Source organism: Triticum aestivum, chromosome 2B, assembly GCF_018294505.1.
Source record: "Triticum aestivum cultivar Chinese Spring chromosome 2B, IWGSC CS RefSeq v2.1, whole genome shotgun sequence".
Taxonomy (NCBI): domain Eukaryota; kingdom Viridiplantae; phylum Streptophyta; class Magnoliopsida; order Poales; family Poaceae; genus Triticum; species Triticum aestivum.
The window spans coordinates 153,809,422-153,820,609 of NC_057798.1; the positions used below are offsets into that span (position 1 = coordinate 153,809,422).

Consider the following 11,188-nt stretch of genomic DNA (forward strand, 5'->3'; position numbering starts at 1 on the left):
TCTCTTTCTTCTGGATGTGGTTGTGGCGAGTAGCTTTCTCCGATGTGTCTACCCCTTCACAAATGTGTCTTCTATAGATGAGAGGGCACGGCACTTCATACAGCCGGCCATATGAGTGCATGTGCCCGTATGGAATCCCATGTTTCGCTGTGGTGCGCCAGGTGACAAAACTTCCAGCATGGAAGTTGCTCCATTTTGACTTGATTTGTTGTAATCCGCTTTGGTTTCCTTCCATACATGATTTTCCTACAAAACAATGGAAAACAGGTTGTCTTCTCTCTCAAAGGATTAACATTAGAAATAACTGAGAAATAACGGAACCCCAGTGAAAACCAAATGAGAACTCCTTCTAATAATCATAAATTCTCGAGCCATCACAAACCCTTGCACTTGGGGGAGGGGGGCATCTTCTTCGTAGTTGAGAGGAAGCAGCGAGGTGCAACATTAGGCCCTCCATTAGTAAGCTCCCATCTGTAATTGATTGTGCAATACTATTTTGGGATAATCTATGTGCATTATTTATTGATATTTTCTCAACATGTGATGGGAAGATTTACATGTTTGAATAATAATCCAACTTTAGAGAAAACTAAATGCACAATTAATTTTGTAAACGTAGCTAAAACACATATCTTTATAATAAAGATGCATGGTTCTTTGAGAGACACTTTCCAGTGCTTATTCATCATATGCTTACAAAATAGTATTTTCACCATTATTCTCTCGAACGATTCCAAAGGATTTTGCGTAATGATACAGAAAAATTGTGTTGTTATAATACATTAATGAGCTACCTAGCATGACTGGTGTCATATAGATTTAGATTGGAATGTTGTAAATTTACGCCAAAGTTAGAGATATGGACAATTAAGGCAAAAGGTTGCAGTTTTCTCATCCTGGCCGATCCGCCCCTATAAATTGACACCGCTTGACTTGATTTCAACTCACAAAACCAGTTAGTTCCATTCCACTTTCTAGTTTTACCCTTCGGTCGGCAATGGCTCGCAAGAAGGTGGCACTACAATACATCCACAACAGGTCAAGACGTTGTGTTACCTTCGAGAAATGTCGCAATAGCCTGATGAAGATGGCAGGTGAGTTGGGCACCATGTGCAACACCAAAGCTTGTGTGCTGGTGTATGGTGAGGGTTCCTCGGTGCCGGATGTCTTCCCATCCCACGCCGATGCGGTGCCGATCCTGAATCGATACAAGGACATGCCGGATCTTGTGCAGTTCAAGAATACTGTGAGCCAGGAGGAATTTCTCATCGAGCGGATTACTAAGCTCAAAGAAGAGGCCAACAAGTTTCAACGTGAGCGTGAGAACCGTGAGATCTTAATCCTCCTACACAAGGCCATGCTTGGTGGTATCCTCGACGTCCATGAGCTTACCCTTGTTGGCCCTAAGTTAGAGGTCATCCTCAAGAACCTTGGTGAGCGCATCGCAAAAATCAGTCAGAACTTGGAACCCATCGGTCTTCCAACCACAAGTGCCATAGGTCACCAACAACATCGACATGGGGCCTCCGAAGATGTATCAAGTGCTTCAGTAGCAGTAAATGGGTTGGCTTGACACCAAGTCCAAGGGGACATCAGCACCTTGGTCTATAATGACTAAGTAATGGAGGCCACAACAGTGCCAGCAACAGGTCCAACACCTGCTTCTCCAATGATGATATGATCTAGTTTTTTGACAATCTAAGGTTTGGGTTGTAGTGGGACACCAACTCTGGAGCATCTTCTTAGAGTCCTTTTGCTCCCATGTAACGAGGGAGAAGATCTCCCATCATCTCATTTTATTTACTTTTTTCATGGTTAAGATGCAGGAATTGCATTGTTAATAAGGAGGGACATTTAGTCTCGACCTGGCTCTTTGAGCGAAGGCATTTTTTTCTAGTCGTTGAAATTGTTATTCTGGATCTGAATTTCATGGTTTGTTCTTTGTTCTATGTTGTTTATTTTTTTAATAATCGATAAGTTTCAACATCTCTTTGAGTAAACAAGTTTTATCATGTATACATGCATAATTGTGTATATTACGACACTTTATTAGCCATGATTGTCGGTGTCAAAACCGGCGGATCTCGGGTAGGGGGTCTCGAACTGTGCATCTAGGCTGATGGTAATAGGAGACAAGGGACACGATGTTTTTACCCAGGTTCGGGCCCTCTCAGTGGAGGTAAAACCCTACTCCTGCTTGATTAATATTGATGGTATGAGTATTACAAGAGTTGATCTACCACGAGTTCAGAGAGGCTAAACCCTAGAAGCTAGCCTATGGTATGATTGTTGTTTGTCCTATGGACTAAACCTCTCCAGTTTATATAGACACCGGAGAGGGCTAAGGTTACACAGAGTCGGTTACAATGGGAGGAGATCTTCATATCGTATCACCAAGCTTGCCTTCCACGCCAAGGAAAGTCCCATCCGGACATGGGACGAGGTCTTCAATCTTGTATCTTCATAATCCGGGAGTCCGGCCAAAGGTCATAGTATGGCCATTCGGACACCCCCTAATCCAGGACTCCCTCAGTAGCCCCTGAACCAGGCTTCAATGACGACGAGTCCGGCGTGCAAGTTGTCTTCGGCATTGCAAGGCGGGTTCCTCCTCCGAATACTTCATAGAAGATGTTGAACACAAGGATAGTGTCTGGCTCTGCAAAAATAAGTTCCACATGCCACCATAGAGAGAATAATATTTGCACCAATCTAATCTGCTGACGTATTCCGCAGTGTGACATCACGCCACGACCAGGCTTCTATTTGAATCGTTTTACTGTTCCACCTCAGCGCGTTTAGCGAGGCGGTTTCCTTGGCACGTCTTGTCAAAGCAGAGATTGTGTCCCCTTATTCCAGGATCCTCATCAATACGGGCGTGGGTAACCCAACCGCGCCATTAATCGCGGCGCCTGGGAGACAAGCGAGTTTTATTAGGCTGGTGGGGGATCGTAGTTTCGGCCGCCCATATAAGGGGATAAGGATCTACCCTTTCCATTTGCGCCTTCTTCCTCCCTTTGCTTATCCGTCCCTGCGCACTCGAGCTCCAACGCCCAAGTCCGCACTTGTCACCTCAACCTTCTCCAATCATGCCTGGAGCGGGAGGTAGATGGATGGCCTCCTCCGTCACGGAGGGGCAAATCAAAAAGTTGAGGAAGGCCGGATACTTGTCTGACGACATCACGCACCGACTTCCAGATGGGGGGCAACTCATCCCCACCCCCAGGCCCCATGAGAGGGTGGTATTTCTCCCTCATTTCCTCCATGGACTGGGCTTTCCTCTTCACCCGTTCGTCCGGGGGCTCATGTTCTACTATGGCCTGGACTTCCACGATCTGGCCCCGAACTTCATCCTCAACATCTCGGTGTTCATTATCGTGTGCGAGGCATTCCTCCGCATCCAGCCCCACTTCAGGCTATGGCTGAAGATCTTCAGCGTCAAGCCGAAGGTTATGGGCGGCCGCCAAGCGGAGTGCGGAGGCGCCATGGTGGGCAAAATAGCCAACGTTACATGGCTCGAGGGCGCCTTTGTAGAGACCATCAAAGGGTGGCAGTCGGGGTGGTTCTATATCACCGAGCCGCGTGACCCTGAATGGGCAGCGGCCCCCAAATTCCGATCTGGCATCCCCACACGGCTCACATCTTGGAAAGAGACGGGCCTGTTGTGGGGTAATTCGGCAGAAGTGACCAGACTTCAAACCTGCATCAAGGACTTGATCGGCAGGAAGGTTAAGCTTGTCACCGTAGTCTAGGTCATGCTCTTTCGACAGATTCTCCCGTGTCAACGACGGGCTTCCAATTTGTGGGAGTTCGACCAGGCCCAGCACCAGACTCTGTCCCAGCTCTTTGACACAAAGCACGAGGACGCCTGGAAGGTGCTATTCAAGAGCTCCGAGGTCTCCCCTTCTGTCACCGAGGATCGCGGTTTCTGCGCCAAGCAGCAAGCTAGCGTGGTGAGCTTAATTTTCCCATTACGGGATACTTGTTTTACATAGTTTGACTCCATGCGGGATCTAAACTCCCATCCCTTTCAAAAGGACTGCCAGAAGAAGGACGAGCAGATCAACTGTCCGGCTCCTTTGCCCGAAGACCCAGCGGATGCTCGTCTAACCAAGCTGCTGGTTCCGGCACCTCACGTGGTGCCGGAGAAGAAGGCCAAGAAGAAGGCCACGGGGACTCGAAAGAGCTCCCGGCGCCTGGTGGTGTCGGATTCATCACCGGACAACCCCGAAGCACCCTCCGCCTCTGAAGACAAGTTGGAAGAAGAAGAAGAAGCCTCTCCCCCTCCAATGGGGGGAGGAAAGAAAAGGAAGGCCGCCCCAACTGGGGAGGCCGGAGGGTCCAAGAAGGGGAAGACCCTTCTTCCGGACTACGCCTCCGATGCCAAAGACGGCGGGGGGGAATGGTCATCCAGGGTCAAGCCCCTAGGAAAATCGTAAGTGCCCGGATACCCGAATAACTTGTGGCGCTCCTCTATTAATCGGTATTTTCTGACGCCGAATTTGATCATGCACTCCGCCCAAGGCTCATATTGGCGATTCAACAAGCGGCTCCTTGGATTCGTCAGACGTGAATAGCGCTTCACTTCCGACGGCCTCCTCCCCTCTCCCTATGAACGATGCCGAGGTGGAGTCTCTAAAGGGACTAAACCAGGAGGAGGTGGTCCTCGAGGCGCCGCAAGGTGACCTCCCAGACTCCAGGCCCGAAGAGGGTAAAGCCCCGGAGGGATCTAAGTCCGGCCCTGGGCCAGACACTACTCCGGAACCATCAACGGTTCCAGAGACCGGTAGGCAGTGCCTTCACAAGAAGGGCACGCCTACTACGTCGGCGGCCTCTGTCCAACTGGAGGCACCGGACAATTTGCTGGAGGCGCTTAACGGCACCTCCATCGACGAGGAGCACTGCACTGTTATGAGTGCGGTGATTCAAAAGGTTCAGTCATCCAAGAGCGGGATGACCGAAGCTTGTACGAGCCTTCTAACAGGCTTTGAGGTAAGTATTCAAAACATAAAAAATGTTACCACATAGACAGTAGCCCCTGATGCTCAGTTTGGTGTTCGGAAAGAAAAGCCGAGCTGAGGATCTAAAAAGATATATGCAGGAGTCTAATATAAATATGTCAATATGGGAATGCAAGCTACGCTGCTGACCTCTGCCGCACTGACTGCGGAGGTCAATGCATTGAAGGAGAGCCTTGAGCGGTCCGAGAATGAGCTCGGTCTTGCCAAGAAGCAGCTCGAGGACAAGGAGGGTATGTAAAACCGTATGTAAATGTATATAGAAATACCTGGTTGCAAATAATTATAGGACCAACGTTAATGTTGCAGGGGCCATGACCGATGTGGCTACCCTGAAGGAGGCGGTGTCCAAGGCCGAGAACAGTGTGGCCTTGGAGCGCACCGAGCGAGAGAAGCAGGAGGCGGGGGTGGCGGAGGTGTGGCAAGAGCTCCAGGCTCTCGTGGAAAAACACGAGAGTTTGGAGCGTGACTCGAAGACTCGAGAGTCCGAGCTCGCCTTGGCTCTTGAGAGTGCCAAAAATGCTAAGGCCGAAGCCCAGAAGGCCCTCCAGGAGATCGAGGCAATAAAGAAAATAGCGGCGGGTAAGGCATTCTTTATGCAAAGCAAGCATGTAAAAGTAAATTATCTGTTACTTACCCGAATGCGGAGCTCTCCAGGAGCATTCGCCGATGTGCCCCGTTGAGGGAGTTCCGGACTAGGGGGTGTCCGAATAGCCGAACTATCATCATCGGCCGGACTCCAAGACTATGAAGATAGAAGATTGAAGACTTCCTACCATGTCTGGATGGGACTTTCCTTGGCGTGGAAGGCAAGCTTGGCGATACAGATATGTAGATCTCCTACCATTGTAACCGATTTTGTGCAACCCTAGCCCTCTCCGGTGTCTATATAAACCGGATGGCTTTAGTCCTTAGGACGAACAACAATCATACCATAGGCTAGCTTCTAGGGTTTAGCCTCCTTGATCTCGTGGTAGATCCACTCTTGTAACACACATCATCAATATTAATCAAGCAGGACGTAGGGTTTTACCTCCATCAAGAGGGCCCGAACCTGGGTAAAACATCGTGTCCCTTGTCTCCTATTACCATCCGCCTAGACGCACAGTTCGGGACCCCCTATCCGAGATCCGCCGGTTTTGACACCGACATTGGTTCTTTCATTGAGAGTTCCTCTGTGCCGTCACCATCAGAAAGGATGCCTTTTCCCGTCTTTAAAGACGGCACCGTCGTCAAGGGAGCTTTGGCCGCTGGCCAAACTATCCGGCTAGGCGGTTTTCTTATAACCGCCTGTTTGGCCACCGCTCCGACAATGACCTCTCAGGTCATTAAAAGCGACTTCCTGTCAGCTCGGAATTCGACGAGCAACTAGATACGATTGAATTCTCCTCCATAAATGAGCTCTTGGATCGCATCGCCGCCCTGGGAGTCGCTGCCGACTATGATCATATTGGGCTTAAAACCGATCTGAGAGAAATTAACTCTCCCCAGGTTACCCACCATGTTGTTGTGGTAGAGGAACAATGCGGCGACTCTTCTTCTATGTTAAAAACCAACTATGTCCGGATTCCCGATCCCGCCATGCCGGATTTCCGTGGAGGGACGGACGCTAATCAAATACTGAACCTAAAGTCAGGGGGTAGAGGAGCTCGACTCCGTACTCTGGGGGCTGCGGACCACGCCAAACCGAACTACCGGGTTCACACCATTTTTTGTGGTGTACGACGCAGAGGTAGTTCTGCCCTGCGATATAATTCATGACTCACCTCGCGTGCGCATGTACGAAGAAAGAGAAGCCGAGCTGGATCGGCAGGACAGTTTGGACGCCTTAGAGGAGGAGCGGGACGTGGCAAAAGCTCATTCCGCATTTTATCAACAGCAGGCTCGAAGATATCAAAGCAGAGAAGTACGGGGCCAAAGCTTACAATGTTGGCAAACTTGTTCTACGCCTGCCGGACAAGAAAAAGGACAAACTTAAGCCCAAGTGGGAAGGTCCCTTCATCATCGACCAAGTCCTGACCGGCCGAGCATACCGTCTATGTAACGCATCTGACAACCGACTCGAGCCGAACCCATGGAACGCAGCCCGTCTCCGAAGATTCTACGCCTAATGCCGGACACAGAGTTCGTCTCACTCCCCCGTCCACCTTTTTACATTTTCACTATCTCTTGTCCTCCTCCTTCTTCCCACTTTTTTTTCTCAATACCTTTGATAGGCTTATTTGCGCATTGTTCGCACACACTCGATGTGCTCCTAGCACTCATTATACCTGGGGGCTTCTTTAACAGAAGCTTATTTATACGGGCTTCATGCCCAACACATGTGTCATACTTCCGCATGTACCTTTTATTCACCATTATATGCATCGATATGACTTAAGTTTTGGCCAAGCTGGGTTGCCTGGCTCCTGTGCTTACCCCTATGTTCCCGATTGTTCGGCTAGGAGGTAAAGGGAGCACCTCTGCGATTGTTACTGTCGGGTCAGTCGGATGTGTACCTCAGACTGGGTGAAGCCGAAAGCTAGCGTTCTTAAGAGAATATTCGGTCGGTTACTTGAAATATGATTTATTACTTACTTATTTATTTGCCCCCAGATGCTTTTCCAATTGGAGTATGCGCCGTACTCTTTAGGGAGTTCGGCTTCGGTCCATTCAGCGACAAAGTCAGCCAAAACTTGTGACTTTATAGCTCGCCGAGGTTTGTAAGTTATGTCAAATGGTAAGAGCTCAATAGCCCATTTTGCAATCCTGCCCGTCGCGTCGCGGTTGTTTATAATGTCATTAAGTGGTACCTCAGAGGCCACTGTTATCGAACACTCTTGAAAGTAGTGTCGGAGCTTCCGGGATGCCATGAACACCGCGTATGCTATCTTCTGATAGTGCGGGTAACGGGACTTGTAGGGAGTTAACACAGTGGATATGTAGTATACTAGTTTTTGAAGAGGGAATTTATGCCCTTCTGTCTCTCGTTCGACGACGAGTACCGCGCTTACAACTTGATGTGTTGCTGCGATGTATGACAACATTGGTTTGCCCAGGTTGGGCGCAGCCAGGACCGGATTTGTTGCCAATATGGCCTATATTTCTTCGAGTCCGGCGGTGGCAGCATCCGTCCACTCGAAGTGTTCGGTGCGCCTAAGGAGGCGATAGAGGGGCAGTGCCTTTTCTCCTAGACGGGAGATAAAGCGGCTTAGAGCCGCCACGCATCCAGTCAATTTTTGTATTTGCTTGAGGTTTTTTGGGATAACTAGCTGTGACAGAGCTCGGATCTTGGTTGGGTTTGCTTCAATTCCTCTACCGGATACAATGAAGCCCAGCAGCTTTCCAGCTGGTACGCCGAAAACGCATTTTTCTGGATTCAGCTTGATGTCATATGCTCTGAGGTTGTCGAATGTGAGCCTCAAGTCGTCTACTAGAGTTTCGACGTGTTTAGTTTTGACGACTACGTCGTCTACGTATGCCTCTACTGTTTTACCGATCTGGGTAGCTAGACATGTCTGAATCATGCGCTGACATGTTGCGCCGGCGTTTTTAAGTCCGAAGGGCATCGTGTTGAAGCAGAACGGTCCAGATGGAGTAATGAATGCCATTGCGGCTTGATCCGCTTCTGCCATCTTGATTTGATGACAGCCGGAGTATGCATCCAGGAAGCACAATGAATCGTGTCCTGCAGTGGCATCGATGATTTGATCGATGCGGGGGAGGGGGAAGGGATCCTTTGGGCAGGCTTTATTTAGGTCCTTGAAATCGACACATAGGCGCCAGGATTTGTCCTTCTTTGGTACCATTACCAGGTTTGCTAGCCAATCCGGATGTTTGATGTCTCTGATGAATCCGGCTTCCAATAGTTTGGCTAGCTCTTCTCCCATTGCCTATCTTTTGGGTTCGGAAAATCGTCGAAGAGCCTGTTTGACTGGCTTGAATCCTTTTAGGATGTTTAGGCTGTGTTCTGCCAATCTGCGTGGGATTCCGGGCATATCCGAGGGGTGCCAGGCAAAAATGTCCCAATTTTCCCGAAGGAATTCTCGCAGTGCGGCGTCTACATTAGGGTTCAATTGTGCCCCAATGGAGGCCGTCTTTGTCGGGTCCATTGGGTGGACCTGGAATTTTACTATTTCATCTGCTGGTTTAAAGGAGGTGGACTTGGATCTCTTATCGAGTATCACATCGTCCCTATTCGCCGTAGAGCGCAGCGCGGTGAGTTCCTCTGCCACTAGGGCTTTGGATAGTGCCTCTAAGGCTAATGCGGCTGTTTTGTTTTCGGCGCGGAGTGCTATGTCTGGATCACTAACGAGAGTGATTATTCCGCCGAGCCCAGGCATTTTGAGCTTCATGTACCTGTAATGGGGTACGGCTTGAAAGATTGTGAATGCCTCTCGTCCTAATATAGCATGATATCCGCTGTTGAACGGGGCCACTTGGAACGTGACTTCTTCGGATCTGTAATTGTCCGGCGAGCCGAATACCACATCGAGTGTGATTTTTCCTATGCAGCGTGCCTCTCGGCTAGGGATTATTCCCCTAAAGGTTGTGTTGCTTCGCTCAATGCGGCTCCAGTCTATTTCCATTTTTCAAAGGGTTTCCTCGTAGATGAGGTTCAATCCGCTGCCGCCATCCATGAGGACTTTTGTAAGTCGAAAGCCATCCACTATTGGACTAAGTACCAGTGCGGCTGGAGATCGGGTTGTTCGGAATTTAGGTTCATCGCTGGCGTTGAAGGTGATGGCTGTGTCGCTCCATGGATTGGTTGTTGCTACTTGGTAGACTTCGGCGAGGCTGCGATTGTTCGTTTCCGCATATTATTTGATGCGAAAGTCTCGAAGACTGTTGATACCGTACCAATGTTGTTGGAGTGGTTTTCCGGGGCTAGAAGCTCCTCTCCACTTTTGGCCACCTGCCGTAATATCCAACATGCTCGAAGGCTATGTGTTGGGACGGTGCCCTCTGTACTGTGAATTTTACAGGGTCTGCTAAGCCATCCAGTACAGTTCCCTGCCCTTTATGGGGTTTTTGCTTTTTGGTTTTTGTATCTGGTGCCTGAGTGTAATGCACCCTTTTGTTGCGGACTAGGGTTGTATTCGGGGCCGGATTGTCCCAAAACTTATTTTCGGTTGTCCGCAAACTCTCCATCGCACAGTACTTTCGTACTATGGACGCCAGGTCAGCGAAGCGTGTAATTTCACGACAGCTGACGGCGTTCAAGATTCCCTCGTCCGTGCAATTATTGCAAAAAATTGAGATTGCGTTTTCCTCTCAGCAGTCCTTTATCCTGTCCATAACCAGGAGGAATCTGGCCCAGCAGTGATGTACTGTCTCCGCGGGCTCTTGCCGGATTAGGGATAGATCGCATATGTCTGGGCGGGTGGGTGGAATTAAGTCCGGAATACTACCCATCTCAAGGCTCGAAGGCCGAGAGGTTTCCAAATTTGGAAGCTTGGATTACTGGACGTTGTCCAACGAGTCTGGTCCGATGCCTGACTTTAAGTTCAGTGCTTAATCGAAGTCCATCCCTTCGCGGGAATCCGGCATGGGGGGTTCGGGAGCCCGGACACGACTAGTTTTTAATACAGGAGAAGAGTCGCCGCATTGTTCCTCTACCACTGCAACGTGGTGGGTGACCTGGGGAGAGTTAATCTCTCTGAGATCGGTTTTAAGCCCAATCTGATTGTAGTCTGTAGCGACTCCCAGGGCGGCGATGCGATCCAAGAGCTCGTTTACGGACGAGAGCTCTATTGGATCCAACCACTCGGTGAATTTCGAGCTGACGTGAAGATTGCTTTTGACGACTTGAGAGGTCATTGTCGAAGCGGTGGCCGGACAGGCGGTCATAAGAAAACCACCTAGCCGGATAGTTTGGCCGGCGGCCAAGGCTCCTTTGGCGAAAATACCGTCCTTGAAGACGGGAGGAGGCATCCTTCCTATCGATGACGGCACAGAGGAACTCTCAATGAAAACACCAATGTCGGTGTCAAAACCGGCGGATCTCGGGTAGGGGGTCCCGAACTGTGCGTCTAGGCGGATGGTAACAGGAGACAAGGGACACGATGTTTTACCCAGGTTCGGGCCCTCTTGATGGAGGTAAAACCCTATATCCTGCTTGATTGATATTGATATTGTGGATGTTTACAAGAGTGGATCTACCACGAGATCAAGGAGGCTAAACCCTAGAAGCT

General features: G+C 49.6%; 1 protein-coding gene across 1 annotated transcript; it reads left to right on the forward strand.

Moving 5' to 3' along the window:
* Nucleotides 1-997: 997 nt before the first annotated feature.
* On the forward strand, nucleotides 998-1,573 carry LOC123039131 (agamous-like MADS-box protein AGL80). Its single transcript, XM_044462409.1, has one exon. It carries the CDS (start codon nucleotides 998-1,000, stop codon nucleotides 1,571-1,573), a length of 576 nt encoding a protein of 191 aa, XP_044318344.1.
* Nucleotides 1,574-11,188: the final 9,615 nt, after the last annotated feature.